The sequence below is a fragment of the Schistocerca serialis genome, chromosome 6 (assembly GCF_023864345.2).
Source record: "Schistocerca serialis cubense isolate TAMUIC-IGC-003099 chromosome 6, iqSchSeri2.2, whole genome shotgun sequence".
In the NCBI taxonomy this organism is placed as follows: domain Eukaryota; kingdom Metazoa; phylum Arthropoda; class Insecta; order Orthoptera; family Acrididae; genus Schistocerca; species Schistocerca serialis.
Genome location: NC_064643.1, coordinates 213,480,540 through 213,499,557, shown reverse-complemented (window position 1 = coordinate 213,499,557; position 19,018 = coordinate 213,480,540). Strand labels below are relative to the sequence as shown.

At 43.8% G+C, this 19,018-nt stretch overlaps 1 protein-coding gene across 1 annotated transcript in view; it reads right to left on the bottom strand.

Annotated features, from left to right (window-relative positions):
• LOC126484543 (uncharacterized) overlaps positions 1–19,018 on the bottom strand; it is a 128,590-nt gene that overhangs the window by 31,139 nt on the left and 78,433 nt on the right. Inside the window, exon 4 of the mRNA XM_050108091.1 lies at positions 16,044–16,221. Coding sequence (XP_049964048.1) covers positions 16,044–16,221 — 178 coding nt within the window. The remainder of the gene's footprint in view (positions 1–16,043; positions 16,222–19,018) is intronic.

The window sequence follows — 19,018 nt, the reverse complement described above, 5'->3', positions numbered from 1 at the left end:
TATGAAAAAAACGTAAATTGGTTACCAACTACGGCGTGCAGTCTTCTTCGTTATTACAGGACAAAGGCGACATAGCAGCATGTTGCGGTAACGTGACGCAGTAAAGAGAGAAGGTTAGCTGAAGAGAGACGAATGGACAGTCATTTTAGCCAAAATACGGGCCACAAATGGGGAAATCCACCGATATAAGAGGTTCTGACAAAGGGCACATTGTTGTGTCGCTGCGGCTGGAAACGGGAATCTCTAAAACGGCGAAGCTGGTCGCCTGTTGGCGTACTACTGTCTTGAGCACCTGTGGAAAATGTTCGAAGGATGTTGAATCAACGAGTAGGCCGTATGGTTTTGTACGGCCACGTCTCAGCACAAAACGTAGAGGCCGGAGGATCTTCCGCTGTGTAATCCAGGATAGACGGCGCTCTGTGGCAGGTCTGACGACACAGTACAATGCTGGTGCAGGCACAAGTGTTCCGGAGCACTCAGTTCCAAGGCCATTGTTGAACATGGAGCTCCACATCACACGACCCCTACGTGTTTGTGTGTTGGCCAGCGACATCATAAGTTATGACTGCAGTGGGCAGAACATCACTGAGTTTTCATCGTGGATTAATAGAAACGTATCGCCTGTCGAATGAATCGCGTTTCTTGTTACATCAGGTCGATGGTTGGGTCCTTACACACCGCCATCCAGGCTGACGGCTGCGTGAAACATGCACCGCGCCCCAGATGCAGGCCGGTCAGGGCTTCCATGGGACATTCAGCAGGGCCTCCATGGGAACTGTGGTGGTAATCGATTGGATGATGACAGCTGTCAACTACGTGAACATTATTGTGGACCACCTGCAACGCTTCATGCTGGAAGTCTCCCCCTATGGCGATGACATCTTCCAACAGAATAACTGTCCGTGTTGCAAGATCAGAATCGTACTGCAATGGTTTCAGGGGCGTTATAGTGAACTCACATTGATGTCTTGGCAAGCAAATGTGCCTGATCTGTACTCACTGGAACACATATTGGGCGCCAACTACGTGCCCGTAAACCACCATCCCGTAATTTGCGAGAATTGCTTGGCTTGTGCATAGGCATCTGGAGCCACATACCTCTGGAATCCTGTCAATGACTTGCAGGATCCATGCCAAGCAGAATCTCTGTTATACAATGTTTGAAAAGTGGAACAACACGTTATTAAACAGGCGGGCATGCCTGTATTCGAATGCAAAGTTGTGTCAAAATTTTTCGGAGGTTCAAGATTTTGAACAAATGAACATTTACATCCATAGAAACAAAGATCCAAATACTCGTTTATTCAAGCCCTAAATCTCCGAAGTATTTCACCAATTGCCTTGAAATTTTGACACAACATCGCATTCGATTACATGCGCGTTTTTATGCCTACTTCGTAGTATATGTAATATATAAATAAATACGTAATATATAAAGGGGAATTGTTACTAGCAAAAATCTCGAAAAGGTTTCGATCGATCTGATTCAAATTTTTACAAAAAATGGTTCAAATGGTTCTGAGCACTATGGGACTTAACATCTGAGGTCATCAGTCCCCTAGAACTTGGAACTAGTTAAACCTAACTAACCTAAGGACATCACACACATGCATGCCCGAGGCAGGATTCGAACCTGCGACCATAGGAGTCACGCGATTCCGGACTGAAGCGCCTAGAAACGCTCGGTCACAGCGGCCGGCTAAATTTTTACACAGATGTAGGCTGCATACATTAATGTTTGTAACATATAAAACGTATATATAAGTATTTTCATATAGTAGTGAAACGTTGTTGGCAGACAGGAATGTTGTATTTATGACTTATCAGGTAGTGATTACAATACTATTACAGAATACGAATTTGCAATAACAATAGACAAGGTTCAAGGTCAGACGGGGGGGGGGGGGGGGGGGGGATAGGAGATGGACACAGGAGTGGAAGGAAATGAAAATGGAAAGCAGTAAGGAGGAGATAGACAGAGGTGGGGGGGGGGGGGGGGGCAAAAGGAGATGGAGACAGGGGGAAGGAGAAGATGAGCAGAAAGAGGGGGGGGGGGGGGGCGCACAGTCGCTTGATATAGAGAGGAGGAACCAGGAGAAGAGAGGCAAAGAGACCGAAAGGAGAACAGAGACGGGGGTGGGTGTGGGAGAAGGAGAGTAGGACGTGTATTCAATAACCATTTTAGAAAAGTATACTTTGACTTTTCTCCCTTTTCCATTTAACCAGATTCAGCTGCAGCAACGCGTGGCTGGGAACAGAAGAAATTATTATTCAGAAAAATACATCATCCGAAAACAATTTGACAAATACATAAACTAAACTCTGCTCGAACAGGCCATGAAGCCCCAACGCCATCGGCCGGCCGCCGTGTCGTCCTCATCCTACAGTCGTCATAGGATGCAGATATGGAGGGGCATGTGGTCAGCACACCGCTCTCCCGGCCGTGTGTCAGTTTACGAGACCGGAGCCGCTACTTCTCAGTCAAGTAGCTCGTCGGTTTGCCTCACCCAGCGTGCCAACAGCACTCGGCAGACCGGATGGTCACCAATCCAAGTGTTAGCCCAGCCTGACAGCAGTTAACTTCGGTGATGTTGTGGGAACCGGTGTTACCAATGCAGCAAGTCCGTTGGCTTGACAAATATATGCGTCATGCAATTAATATAAGAACTACAATAGAAACAAACCCTCAAACCTCGACAAAGCCATAGTTTGCAATACATAAAATCAAGTGTGTATTCATCAGTATCAGTATCTCACTTACAGGGCTATTACAAATGATTGAAGCGATTTCACAGCTCTACAATAACTTTATTATTTGAGATATTTTCACAATGCTTTGCACACACATACAAAAACTCAAAAAGTTTTTTTAGGCATTCACAAATGTGATATGTGCCCCTTTAGTGATTCGGCAGACATCAAGCCGATAATCAAGTTCCTCCCACACTCGGCGCACCATGTCCCCATTAATGAGTTCGAAAGCATCGTTGATGCGAGCTCGCAGTTCTGGCACGTTTCTTGGTAGAGGAGGTTTAAACACTGAATCTTTCACATAACCTCACAGAAAGAAATCGCATGGGGTTAAGTCGGGAGAGCGTGGAGGCCATGACATGAATTGCTGATCATGATCTCCACCACGACCGATCCCTCGGTTTTCCAATCTCCTGTTTAAGAAATGCCGAACATCATGATTGAAGTGCGGTGGAGCACCATCCTGTTGAAAGATGAAGTCGGCGCTGTCGGTCTCCAGTTGTGGCATGAGCCAATTTTCCAGCATGTCCATATACACGTGTCCTGTAACGTTTTTTCGCAGAAGAAAAAGTCGCCGTAAACTTTAAACCGTGAGATTGCACAAAACACGTTAACTTTTGGTGAATTGCGAATTTGCTGCATGAATGCGTGATGATTCTCTGTTCACTTCACCATTAAGAAAAAATGTTGCTTCATCACTGAAAACAAGTTTCGCACTGAACGCATCCTCTTCCATGAGCTGTTGCAACCGCGCCGAAAATTCAAAGCGTTTGACTTTGTCATCGGGTGTCAGGGCTTGTAGCAATTGTAAACGGTAAGGCTTCTGCTTTAGCCTTTTCCGTAAGATTTTCCAAACCGTTGGCTGTGGTACGTTTAGCTCCCTGCTTGCTTTATTCGTCGGCTTCCGTGGGCTACGCGTGAAACTTGCCCGCACGCGTTCAACCGTTTCTTCGCTCACTGCAGGCCGACCCGTTGATTTCCCCTTACAGAGGCATCCAGAAGCTTTAAACTGCGCATACCATCGCCGAATGGAGTTAGCAGTTGGTGGATCTTTGTTGAACTTCGTCCTGAAGTGTCGTTGCACTTTTATGACTGACTGATGTGAGTGCATTTCAAGCACGACATACGCTTTCTCGGCTCCTGTCGCCATTTTGTCTCACTGCGCTCTCGAGCGCTATGGCGGCAGAAACCTGAAGTGCGGCTTCAGCCGAACAAAACTTTATGAGTTTTTCTATGTATCTGTAGTGTGTCGTGACCATATGTCAATGAATGGAGCTACAGTGAATTTATGAAATCGCCTCAATCATTTGTAATAGCCCTGTACTACGGCTGTGAACACAGATCTACAGACTGTGATACGCGAGCGTGTAAACGGGAAGGGGAGGAGAAGGGAATGTTGTCTCTTTCAGACGCCGGCCGATGTGACCTAGCGGTTCTAGGCGCTTCGGTCTGGAACCGCGCAACCTCTACGGTCGCAGGTTTGAATCCTGCCTCGGGCATGCATGTGTGTGATGTCCTTAGGTTAGTTAGGTTTAAGTAGTTCTAAGTTCTATGGGACTGATGATTTCAGATTTTAAGCCTCATAGTGCTCAGAGCCATTTGAACCATCTCTTTCCGACGTTCCAGATTAAGTTCGGAAAAGGTCAACCTTTCCGTCTGTGACGAGAAGTACGCCCCTGCTCCTGCTTCCACTGTTCAAGCGCTGCAACACTTCGACTACGGCGGACAAGAGAGAACCGTGGGTATAGTACTGGGCTCCAAAATACGGCGAGTGGCGATTCAGCATGTCTTAAAAATGGTTCCTGCGCAAGTTGCAGAAGATACCGCGGGGACCACAGTCGGATGGTACGCGATCTTACTCAGCTTCTAAGTGCTCGCCAACCACGTTACAAACCACGTCTCCGCTCACGTCCACGACCACGTTCACAAACGCGTCATGTTCCTATGTGGGGACTGCCTGAATTAGTGCACCGGTAATAGCACGCGCTACTTCTCGTCAGTTCTAATGTGTCAAACTCTCTCTTAGTATACAGCAACTGGCGTGTTCGTGGTTGTCTTCCGTATGAAAATCGATGACAAGCACGTGTAACGGTATGCAAAAGGAAAATATGCAGTGAAGGATACTTTTTTTTCTGTAATTAGTGTTCTGACTAATTTGATGCGGCCCATCACGAATTCCTCTCCTGCGCCAATTTCTTCATCTCAGTAACACCCGCATCCGAGGTCTTCAATTTTTTGCCGCATGGATTTCAATCTCTGTCTTCCCCTACAGCTTCTCCCCTCTGCAGCTCCCTCTACTTCTATAGACGTTATTTCCTGATGTCTCAACACATCCTACCCCTTCTCCTTGTCAGTATTTTCAATATATTCCTTTCTTCGCGAATTCTGCGGAGTACCTTGTCATTCCTTATGTTATCAGTCCAGCAAATTGCCGTCCGGAGTGGTCGAGCGGTTCTAGGCGCTACAGTCTGGAACCGCGCGACCGCTACAGTCGCAGGTTCGAATCCTGCCTCGGGTATGGATGTGTGTGATGTCCTTAGGTTAGTTAGGTTTAAGTAGTTCTAAGTTCTAGGGAACTGATGACCTCAGAATTTAAGTCCCATACTGCTCAGAGCCATTTGATCTTTAGTCCAGCAAATTATCAGCATTCTTCTGTAGCATCACATCTCAAACGCTTTGATTATCTTCTGTTCCGATTTTCCCACTGTTCATGATTCACTACCATACAATGCTGAGCTCCAAACGAACATTCTCAGGAATTTCTTCCTCAGGTTAAGGCCTATGTTTGATACTAATAGACTTCTCATGGCCAGGAGTGACCTCTTTGCCTGTTCTATTCTGCTTTTTATGTCCTCCTTGCTTCGTCCGTCATGGACGTAGTAGACTTCCTTAATTTCAGCTGCTTCGGATCGCCAGTTTTCATGTTAAGTTTTCGCTGTTCTCATTTCTGCTATTTGTCATTACTTTTGCCATTTCCCCTTACTTTCAATCCACCTTTCGACAGATCCTTTAATTCTTCTTCACTTTCACTAAGGGTAGTAACGTCATTAGCGAATCTTATCATTCATATCCTTTCACCGTGAATTTTGATCCCACACTTGAACCTTTCTTTTATTTCCGTCATTGCTTCTTCGTCGCATAGATAGAACAGTAAGGGCGAAAGACTGCACCTTTGTCTTACACCCTTTTTAACCGCAGCATTTCGTCCATGGTCTTCCAATCAAACCTCTCCCCCCTTGGTTCTTGTACGAACATTGTCTTTTCCGGTAGCTACATGCCTTACTGGAGATACCGACCTCGTCGTCACACAACAGTTTACAAAAATATACACTCCTGGAAATGGAAAAAAGAACACATTGACACTGGTGTGTCAGACCCACCATACTTGCTCCGGACATTGCGAGAGGGCTGTACAAGCAATGATCACATGCACGGCACAGCGGACACACCAGGAACCGCGGTGTTGGCCGTCGAATGGCGCTAGCTGCGCAGCATTTGTGCACCGCCGCCGTCAGTGTCAGCCAGTTTGCCGTGGCATACGGAGCTCCATCGCAGTCTTTAACACTGGCAGCATGCCGCGACAGCGTGGACGTGAACCGTATGTGCAGTTGACGGACTTTGAGCGAGGGCGTATAGTGGGCATGCGGGAGGCCGGGTGGACGTACCGCCGAATTGCTCAACACGTGGGACGTGAGGTCTCCACAGTACATCGATGTTGTCGCCAGTGGTCGGCGGAAGGTGCACGTGCCCGTCGACCTGGGACCGGACCGCAGCGACGCACGGATGCACGCCAAGACCGTAGGATCCTACGCAGTGCCGTAGGGGACCGCACCGCCACTTCCCAGCAAATTAGGGACATTGTTGCTCCTGGGGTATCGGCGAGGACCATTCGCAACCGTCTCCATGAAGCTGGGCTACGGTCCCGCACACCGTTAGGCCGTCTTCCGCTCACGCCCCAACATCGTGCAGCCCGCCTCCAGTGGTGTCGCGACAGGCGTGAATGGAGGGACGAATGGAGACGTGTCGTCTTCAGCGATGAGAGTCGCTTCTGCCTTGGTGCCAATGATGGTCGTATGCGTGTTTGGCGCCGTGCAGGTGAGCGCCACAATCAGGACTGCATACGACCGAGGCACACAGGGCCAACACCCGGCATCATGGTGTGGGGAGCGATCTCCTACACTTGCCGTACACCACTGGTGATCGTCGAGAGGACACTGAATAGTGCACGGTACATCCAAACCGTCATCGAACCCATCGTTCTGCCATTCCTAGACCGGCAAGGGAACTTGCTGTTCCAACAGGACAATGCACGTCCGCATGTATCCCGTGCCACCCAACGTGCTCTAGAAGGTGTAAGTCAACTACCCTGACCAGCAAGATCTCCGGATCTGTCCCCCATTGAGCATGTTTGGGACTGGATGAAGCGTCGTCTCACGCGGTCTGCGCGTCCAGCACGAACGCTGGTCCAACTGAGGCGCCAGGTGGAAATGGCATGGCAAGCCGTTCCACAGGACTACATCCAGCATCTCTACGATCGTCTCCATGGGAGAATAGCAGCCTGCATTGCTGCGAAAGGTGGATATACACTGTACTAGTGCCGACATTGTGCATGCTCTGTTGCCTGTGTCTATGTGCCTGTGGTTCTGTCAGTGTGATCATGTGATGTATCTGACCCCAGGAATGTGTCAATAAAGTTTCCCCTTCCTGGGACAATGAATTCACGGTGTTCTTATTTCAGTTTCCAGGAGTGTAGAAAACATTGAACTTACTACAACATCAGGAGACAAGAAAAATCGCATTCCAGTAAAGAGTGTTGCAGCCCACGCCTTCGTCGATGGACCTTGTGTATTTCTTGGATGTTCGCTTAATTTTAGCTTGGACATAAACGATACATTCTCACATGGAAATGGATGATTCTCTGTTGCCATAGTGAGAGGTGGTAGTTGAGTTTCTAGTGTAACTGGACTTGAAAGTTTTAATGATAGAGATGTAATTGCCTATCGAACCTATCATATGTTTGAAATAGCTAATAAAGACTTTGGTAAATCTGCTTATGACTCAACTTCGCCACTTGTATTGTATACACGTAACAAAAACCAGTTAGTAAATTTTGTTCATCCTCTGTAAACCCATTCCGATTCTCATTCTTTTTAGATACTTATCCCAACATGTGACAAATTGGATGACTCATTTCCCATGGCTGATCGAGAAATAGCCGTCTTGTCTTGCCTCGTGAAGGGAAGGTCCTGGGTTTGAGTCCCACCTTAGCCACTGGCCTGTGCTTTCTATTCGCTAATGTAGCAAATCATATAAACATTACAAAAACTTTTAGTTTCTCGCAGCAATTTTGTTCGCCCCGAGCTGTACTTACAAGACAAACAGCACCGAGTCAGAAGAGAGTCAAACTAAACCGGAAAAGTAACCCTATTAAAAGTATGGACACCCAGAAGAGAAACTGTTTTATCCACTTTACTACAGTAAAAGTAATCCCCCGACAAGTGCCTAGCGAGTATCATGTAAAGACTGTGCTGTCTTAGCATCCGTACAGTGAATGTGGAACCACGGTCCACTGCAGAACCCTGATGGTTCTAAGTTCTCCGCACTTTCCATGGAATCCATATTAGTCACAATAAAATAAGCGTGCTAGCGATCTTTGTCTCACCATGTTCGACGAGCTGCCACTGAGAATGGCTACACGTTACTCCTACCACATCTTTTTGTTAATGTAAGACCCGTGGCCCACAATCCTGGGACTCGGTAATTCACTAACAACATTATGGGCCCCTGAATGTATCTCTCACTCTGCAGTCGAGTGTTGCTGCCACATCAAAACTGTGTGCCACTCCGGGACTCGAGCCCGAAAACTTACCTTTCGTGCCTGGACAGCTTGAATAAGAAAAAGAAAGTCGGATATTAAGGAATATACAAATCCAACGTTCCTATTCTCAACGAACGGCGCCAGTTGTTAACAGTGGCAAAAGGTCTTTTAAATAAAACCACTGTTAACAACTGGCGCCCTTCGTTGAGAACAGAAAGGTTGGATTTTCATATTCCTTAATATCCAACTTACTGGAGGCAGAGAACTAGCTGTTATTACACAAGCGTAGGGACAGGAATCGGCTGTATTCAATCGGGGCAACTTTGCGCAATTTCGATTCCTTCGTCTTTGAAGACAATCCCGAGGGTACTCGATACCTGCGTGAAGTTTCAAAATTCGAGGCATGGTCTCTTTATTCGATAACGCCAGGTACCGTATTTAAGGTGAAACTGCCAGCTGCTTGTGGCAAGAAATGTTTTTCAAAGAAGACAGGTAGCATTATTTCGCAGTTTTCAGCTGTCGTAGATCACACATGTTTGGTACATGACTGCCTAGTAACTTTTCCTTCATAGTTCAACTGTGGTACATCGAACATGTTTGGAATATGATTTCCCATTGATGCTTTGCAGATTTGTATACTAGCTGCATGGAGAAAAACGCCCTCTAGAACTTACCCAAGTCTTTTTTAATTTTATTACGGCTTTTAGAGGGACTACTTCACTTTGCACTGAATTCTCATAGTCGGAGATCATCTGGAGTTCCACTATCTTTTTTTTTATTGCCGCCAGCCAATGTAAGTTGAAGAATAAATGGTCATCATAATAAAATAACAGAAATCAGAGGTCGTGTGCAAAAGGTTCAAGTGTTCGTTCTTCCCATGAGCAGTTCTAGACCGAAAGGTAGAGAAATAGTGTTAATGTGCGATATTGCAGTGACTGTATTGTCAAGAAGAATGCTTACTTTATCCGAAGCAACATTGCATTGTTCTACACTACTGGCCATTAAAATTGCTACATCGAGAAGAAATGCATATGATAAACGGGTGTTCATTGGACAAATATATTATACTAGAACTGACATGTGATTACACTTTCACGCAATTTGAATGCGTAGATCCTGAGAAATCGGTACCCAGAACAACCACCTCTGGCGGTAATAACAGCCTTGATACGCCTGGGCATTGAGTCAAACAGAGCTTGGATGGCGTGTACAGGTACAGCTGCCCATGCAGCTTCAACACGATACCACAGTTCATCAACAGTAGTGACTGGCGTATTGTGGCGAGCCAGTTGCTCTGCCACCATTGACCAGACGTTTTCAATTGGTGAGAGATCTGGAGAATGTGCTGGCCAGGTCAGCAGTCGAACATTTTCTGTATCCAAAAAGGCCCGTACAGGACCTGCAACATGCGGTCGTGCAGTATCCTGCTGAAATGTAGGGTTTCGTAGGGATCGAATGAAGGGTAGAGCCACGGGTCGTAACACATCTGAAATGTAACGTCCACTGTTTAAACTGCCGTCAGTGCGAACAAGAGGTGACCGAGACGTGTAACCAATGGCACCCCATACCATCACGCGGCCAGTAAGGCGATGACGAATACACGCTTCCAATGTGCGTTCACCGCGATATCGCCAAACACGGATGTGACCATCATGATGCTGTGAACAGAAGCTGGATTCATCCGAAAAAATGATGTTTTGCCATTCGTGCACCCAGGTTCGTCGTTGAGTATACCATCGCAGGCGCTCCTGTCTGTGATGTAGCGTCAAGGGTAACTGCAGCCATGGTCTCCGAGCTGATAGTCCATGCTGCTACAAACATCGTCGAAATGTTCCTGCAGATGGTTGTTGTCCTGAAAACGTCCCCATCTGTTGACTCAGAGATCGTGGTTGCACGATCCGTTACAGCTATGCGGATAAGATGCCTTTCATATCGACTGCTAGTGATACGAGGCCGTTGGCATCCAGCACGGCGTTCCGTATTACCCTCCTGAACCCACCGATTCCATATTCTGCTAACAGTTATTGGATCTCGACCAACGCGAGCAGCAATGTCGCGATACGATAAACCGCAATCGCGATAGGCTACAATCCGACCTTTATCAAAGTCGGAAACGTGATGGTACGCATTTCTCCTCCTTACACGAGTCATCACAACAACGTTTCACCAGGCAACGCCGGTCAACTGCTGTTTGTGTATGAGAAATCGGTTGGAAACTTTCCTCATGTCAGCACGTTATAGGTGTCGCCACAGGCGCCAACCTTGTGTGAATGATCTGAAAAGCTAATCATTTGCATATCACTGCATCCTCTTTCTGTCGGTTAAATTTCGCGTCTGTAGCACGTCATCTTCGTGGTGTAGCAATTTGAATGGCCAGTAGTGTACTTAAGAACACAGGCTCTGGAATATCGTATTTATCCGCCAATACCATGTAGCGCCTTTCAGTTAAAAATGTCCTTTCACGTATGGGAACTACACAACGTGTAGTCTGGCCGTGACTCGTTCGCGGATAGCCAAAGCGGTTAAGGCGACCGCTCGCGAAAATCGGAAAATCCGGGTTCGATTCCCGGTCTGGCACATATTTTCGTTGTTGTCATTCCCTTGTACGGCTGATGGTTGCTCCAGTCACCTAAGTCTGAATTGCAGAGCAGTGATGCAGATGTAGATCGTTTCTGTGGCCTGGCGCATGTAAAATATTACGTGGACGCAACTCCCATAATCTCACCAACGAGTGTGACGTCAGGTTATGTTGGTTAACACAGCAGCAAACAGTAACGAGCAGATATGATGTACACACTCAGCAAATCATACGTTTGAGGAAGATATGCACGACCAAACCCCTTATTAGTTCTGACGCAGAAAATGATAAGTTACCAGCTAATTATGTCTTAACTGAAGGCTTAAAATACCGCTTATCCGCTAATATCGCCGTGCTGCACGTCCAGTAAGTCTGAAAGCAGAATCATGAACTCATCATTTTCTTGGATTTCGTGCATTGTAGGAAATTGTAACTCGAAGCCCATACTGCATGGCTTTTCCTTCCTGGATGTTCGTCTAGCTCGGAGAAAATTAACCATCGCATTTGTCATTATTTCTTAGTGACCTTAATTTTGTCATACTGATGGTGATTTTCGATAGCACCAGTAGATCTATTGTCACACAATTTTAGATGTATGCAAAATAATTTTCTCGAGAGAAATAAGATGCACGTCTATGACTTATCGCAAAACGAAATTCACACAAAAACTGCTTGCTCAGTAGTCGAGACTACGGTTCGGTAATCGAAAAAACTGTAGCTGCAACTTTAATTTTTTCACGGCGGTGTCGGTGTATTTAAAACTGAAAGAAACTATTTATCAAATTAATAGATGGGATGTAGGTCAAGGAAAAGAAGAAAATAGCGATGACCTTCGGCTTCTTGTTTGGCCTTCAGAGTCGCCGGCCTCCATTACATGGCGTGTCCGCACCCTCGGTGTTTCCCCAACCTCCTGGTCAATAATGAAAGCTATTGAGTCTGCCATAATACACACTGTAACGACGTATCGTAATAGCTATGCAGTCTCATTGGTCGGAGGAACAGATTGATTTCTCGATTTCAGTATGTGTGTGTGTGTGTGTGTGTGTACGTAAATATATTTTGGAAATACTTTCAAAAATATACGTGTTTAGTAACTATTAACTATTATTGAAGAAGCGTTACGTGTGTATCATATTGGAGTTCTAAGCTCAGTTCCCGTTCTTGCAGAAAAATAATAATGAATTAAGGATGGGTCCGCCTTTTTGCAAGTACACAGATCTTTGTTTTGTTTTATCACCCAAACATATTTCACCACAGTTACGGCATCCTCTATGGCGTTTTATTATTTTTCTGAAATACATCCGTACATGTTATTTTTACGTTAAGGAATGTAATGCATCAGATTTTGTTGTCATTTAAACTGCGTGTGCGCTTTTATTTTACACTGTGGCTGCCAACCAAAATCAACCACAGTTCTAAATTAGTACACCACGTCGTGATGGATGTTAGAAAGTCGTCTGCACTGATTTTTTGTTTATTATCCGATATTTAAATTATATGTTCTGGTAAAATTCGTGGCACATGCCCGTTTTTGGACACGCCAATGCAGTATTTTGCTGGTCCTTAGCTGTGCCAAGTTTTTTTTTTTACGTACGAGATGTTTTTTGTGTAGTTGAGCTGAACCTGTGGACATCGATAAAAGTTTTGTGAAGCTTAGGTATGGTGAACTATTTCGTGTAGTTTGTTCGTGGATTATGTTTCGTATTGTAACATCAAATCTACACGCTCACAAAACCAAATAAAAAGAACAAAACAAACGAATCCCAGGGCGCCCACACCAAGAAATTTACCAAAGTTTCACAACAGTTGAATAATGATAACAAAACCAGCAGCTGTTTTTGGATCTAACTTTGTTTATTCTTTGTAATACATGCTGCCAATTTCGATATCACATACTGTCATCTTCAGGTCCCGAACGTAACCTGTCTTCCTTGATGGATTACCAGATAAGGAATCACAAAACCGGTACTCCGATCAGGCCTGTGCCTGATTTGACAACTGCATCAGCGTATCATTTAGCCAGGCGCATGGACAACACCACAAACAACAAGAAAACTTAGCACACCCTGACATTTGACCAAAATAACACACAAGACATGAAACGTAATGAAGAAACAAGATATAAATGTGGCATACGAAGCAAACAACATTCTGCAGAAAACGTCAAAAATACCTAACGCGACCATATGTAATTCAATAAAGCAGGTATATGTTAACCTAGTAGTCATCTATTGTTCATAAATGCCCTCTTTTCCCACACAAATTTGTTTTTATTACTTTTTTGCTTCGTCCATTACGTGTTATTTCTCTTCCAACGTCGCAGAACTCTTTCACATAGTCTACTTCGTGGTTCCCAATTTTCATTTTAAACTCATTGATAATCTCATTTCTGCTACTCCTCATTACGTCTTTCTTTCTTCCGCTTACCCCCAACTCGTATTCTGAACTCACTATATCTTTCATTACGTTCAGCACGCACTGCAGTTCTTACTTGGTTTGACTGTTGATAGGATTATCTCTAGCGAATCTTATGACTGATAGTCTTTAACCCCGCATTTTAATTCGGCTCCAAAATCTTTCTTTTACTTCCGTCACTTCATCTTAGATGTGTGCATGGTGCCTCAAACCTCTTGGGTAGAATCGAAACAGGTGACAGTGGGTCCACAACCGATTATATTGAGATAGGTTTGTCTTATTTGCAGATGATACAAACATTGCAATAAATAGTAAATCAAATATAAATTTAGAAAGGGCAGCTAATCAAGTTTTTACTGACATTAATAAGTGGTTCATAGTCAATTCACTGTCATTAAACTTTGAAAAGACCCACTACATGCAGTTTAGAACTTCCAAGACATTTCCTTCTAGTGTGTGTATAACATATGATGACATGGAAATAGAAGAAGTTGAGACTGTAAAATTCTTGGGATTACAACTTGGGAGCGACATACTAACGAACTGCTGAAGCGCCTAAAGAAGTCTGTGTTTGCAATGCGAATGATGTCAGACACAGGAGATATAAATAAAAAAACTGGCATATTTTGCTTATTTTCATTCCATTATGTCATATGATATCATATTTTGCGGTAACTCCACAAACCGAGAAAAATTTTTTTGAGAACAGAAGCGTATAATAAGAGTAATTTGTAGTGTAAATCCAAGAACATCTAGTCGAAGCCTATTCAAAGAATTGAGCATACTAACCACAGCTTCTCAGTATATTTATTCCTTAATGAAGTTTGTTGTAAATAATACATCTCTTTTTCCAACTACCTGCTTAGTACACAGTATCAATACTAGGAATAAAGAACACTATACACAAAGATTTCAAATCACTTACTCTTGTCCAGAAAGGAGTCCAGCATTCAGCAACGCATATTTTCAATAAGTTACCAGCAACCATTCAGAGTTTATTTTCAGACAAGGCACAATTTAAACATAATTTAAAAGAATTTTTTGTGGCCAACTCCTATTCCATCCATAAATTTCTCAACAAATGCAGTAGGCCATTTTAATGAAAATTTATTATACTTCAATCATACTTGGTTGTAACAGCCAAGTAACTACCTACTGTGTGAATGATGGATGTATGGAAAGCAGATGTAAGTCTTAAGTCTGTAAATAGTGGAAGTTTAATTTTCAATCTTGTACATAATTTGACTGTTCTTAACTAAGGATCATTGAAATGAATAATTTACTTTAATTTTTGACAATACTTGGTTGTAATACCCAAGTAAGTAGCTACTGTGTGAGTGATGGAGTGAATAAAAGCAGATGTATGTATTAAAACTGTAAATATTATAAGTTTAATTTTAATTCATGTACATAATTTTACTTTTTATTGACTGAGGATCATTAAATTTAATGAAACTCAAGTTTTTCTAATTACATTTTTGTAATGTGTTTATCTGACATGTTCCACACCCAGGAGGATCCCCTCTTTTGTTGGTCTATGGAATGAATAATTAATCTAATCTAATCTAATCAAAGAGAACCAATGGTCGGAAAAGCATATTTATTGTACTAGGGAACACACAGCGTACACCGCATAACAACAACGCTGCTCATAGTAACTATTCAAAATAATGACCGCCAAACTCACTGCATGCATGGCAACGGTGCATGAAGTAATTCCGCACTCTGGCGAAGATCCTAGGTGTCTGTGTGCTCTGGAACAGACAACTGGTGATAAACAGCGTACACCCCTGACTATTCTGAATTGTTCACGGATGAGGCATAATTCGCCATTGATAGTGTTTTCAACAGCCGCAACAGCCATGTCTAGAGTGAGGGCAATCCCCCCGTCACACGCTTCGGTGGCCACCAGCAACGATTCTCTGTCAACGAGTGAGCGAGTATTGTCCAAGATCACCTCATACGACCTTATTTGCTGCCTCCCGTTTGACCGGTCCTTGTAACCTGGTGTTCCTGCGAGACGTGCTGTCACAGTTCCTGGAGACTGTAATCCTTGGTGTCCGTGAAAGGATGTGGTTTCAACATGACGGTGAACCAGCCCACTTTGATGTTAATGTACGCGAGCACCTGAACAACACGTACCCTCATCGTTGGGTTGGAAGGGGAGGTCTTGTCCCATGGCCAGTGTGATCACAGTGTCCACACCTCTCGATTTTTTTTTTCTGGCTTTACGTCAAAACGTTGGTGTATCAGAACCCAGTAGGAACGGATTAAGACCTGCTTACTAGGGTCCAAACTGCCTGTCTCCTGGTACAATAAATCCCAGGGATCTTTGAGAGAGTTGTGGACTCACTATCACGTGTTTCAGTTTGACCCAAAAGGTATGAGACAGCTTGTAGATTTAACAACAGGGTCGAGAGACTACATCCCTATCTTATAACTGTTCCAATCGTTTCTACGCCATACAGTTGTGCGACTCACCAGCTCTGCCTGAGAGGAGATATCGAGCGTCAGGTCCATTCCCGACGGGCCGGCTCCCACGACCACCACCCTACGACCTTTGAAGAGCGACGGCACTCGGTAGTCGTGGCTGTGCGTCTGCCGACCTCTGAACTTCTCTGATCCTGGAAGGGACGGCACGAATGGCAGAAAATAGTGTCTGAAAGAAAAAGGAGTAAAAGGAAAGCAGGTCTACATTTACGTTCTACTATGAATTATTCATATATCGACAAACAGAATTTGAAAAAATGAAATATATCCTTTGCAAAAGTAGTCTACTCTTCGTTACAAAATTCACTATTATAGACACCAGTAAGAAATCAGTTAACAGTTTTTCCTTTTTGTCTGCGATACTCTTACATTTTTTTTTTCCTACGATACTCTTACGAAATTTACAAGACTTTGACCATTTTCCGCTTCGGACACTTTTCATTTCCGATAACAGTTTGTTACCACACGTTTCAGGCTCTACATAGCCGAGTTTGCTAATACACGGTCGTGCTGTGACTCATGACTAATCAGTAGCCCGTTTCGAATCCTGGTGACAGAAGAAACTTTGACAGATCATATTTGCCCAGCAAGAGCAAAAGATATGGTGGCATAAAGTTCGCGATCACCAGATTTGGTGCCAATATACTATATTAAATTCAAAATCTCTCTGCAGTGTCTCACGGGCTGAGAGCATGTGACACCGTGGATGGTTGCTTGTCTGTCGAATGGGGGAATTCAAGGTCGGCGGCCCTTTTGATGCTATTCGAGAGGAGTGGGCTATGAACTGGCAGTGAGTCTTGCCCTCTCTCATCTATTACCACCATACAAAACAAACATAACACCACACTCTGCACATATTCGCTGTGGCTACCTACACTCAAGAGACTAACTTACGATATAATTCCCGGGCACTGTGAGGAAAGAGCCCATTGCGCATGGAGGATGGAAAGCCTTTCACATCAGGCGGCTGAACCCAACCCTCGGGATCTCCCATCTCTATGACTCTTTACGAGACGTTTCATCAGCACGGTGCCATCTTCAGGCGCTCATACTTTATTATAATTTAGCGATTTACACATTCGTTTCACATGAGACGTTTCTGGTGGTTATGCGACAGATTAGGTGACGCAATGTCAGGAAAGTGTAACATAAATTAATTTACGTCATCTGACAGCTTGTACAACGAGTAATAACTACAACCTATGGATTGTGGTAGTACATGTCCCATTTCTTGCAATCTGAACATATCCATGCATGTCTGAAGGACTTTGCAGAGAGCATGGTGAAAAATCAGGTAATGCAGTGTAGTATTTCATTCATCTCTGAAGGACGCTGCAGAGTACATTGTAAAAACACAGGCACTGTAATATAGTCTATGTAATCAACACAGTCTCTCTTTAATCATCGCTAACTGCAACATAATGTTCATAGTGCAATACGGTTGCGTGCGAACAGAACATTTATTCAACATTTTATAAAGACAATTGTACTCTGATGTGAATAATTCATTCTGCAACGAACGAAGTGTTAATGTTATGTCAGCGACAGCACCAAATACATTTCATGTGTGTTAAGTATTTACCAAGTTCAAATTCTAATAACTTAAAGTTTCAGAAGGAACCAACTGTCGGATATGAATGGTTCAACTCGTATGTTGCCGTGAATGAACAAGACATCTGAGGCATATGTTTGGAAACCATTCATGTTTAACCAACTTCGCTCTTCTAGTCTGTATGGTCTGCACAGACTTTTTTCTTAGTTTTTCTTTAATCAAATTTTTATGTTGTTCACAAATTGCAACTCCTTCTAAACTTTTCACACTAATTAAGGCCAATGTCCAATGGCCAAAGGCCGAATGTACTTCTGACCAAAAAGCGATTCTGATAGCTGAAGTCAAAGGTTTTTGTTAATCATGCCTTTTGCGTTCTTCTGACAATATTTCCGTTGGAATTTTCATCCCGTAACACATACTTCTTTATATTTAACTTTGAAGTGGAGTAACAGTTTTCATAGATTTAGCTGTAATTTTTTTTTACACAACGAAATATTTTCTTAAGAATTTTCACCCCCTAATGAGCTGAACTTCCAAAAACAGTGAAACACGTATTTTCAGCTTTATAACAGAAAAGTCAAAGACAAATTTTTATAGGTGCAGCTTTAAAAATTCTTTAGTAATCCTTTAATAAGAATCATTTAAAGAAATTCTCCCACTGTTTTACCCTCTTAATACTTGACTTTCCAAAAATACTGAAACACTTACTTTTTCTAATTTTGACTGAGAAACCAAATACCAGTTTCTGTAGTTCTTTCTTCAAAATTGCCTTAATAGGGCACATTTTCAACAAGCCTTTCATCCTCTATGTCACCCCCTTAGGAGTGGAACTTCGAACAATCCCTTCTTAAACAATAGCTACAGTATAATAACGACACCCTCTCCAAATATCAAGGTTCCATTCTCAGCGGTTTCGGCTAGGCGATGAGTAGTCAAAGTGATTCAGCCGGCCGGAGTGGCCGAGCAGTTCTAGGCGCTACAGTCTGGAACCGCGCGACCGCTACGGTCGCAGGTTCGAATCCTGCCTCGGGCATGGATGTGTGTGATGTCCTTAGGTTAATTAGGCTTAAGTAGTTCTAAGTTCTAGGGGACTGATGGCCTCAGAAGTTAAGTCCCACCGAGAAGGGAAATACGACTTTTCATAGATTTAACTTTAAAATGCTTTCACAATGAAATCTTTTTATTCATTTGACCCCCTATTTCACCCATTCATTACACAGTGCTATTCAGAGACGTACAGTACAACACGATGGAACAGTACCGGTACAGTTTCCCAGAAGGTTGCAATGCCCTCGCTGCTGAAAGGCTGCACAGGGAACGATTTCCTAAAAGTCACTTCCTGATGTCACTTTTGTATGAGACCCAAGATGGAATTAGTTGCGAGAATTATAGCTGCCTGTGATGCGATTTGAAA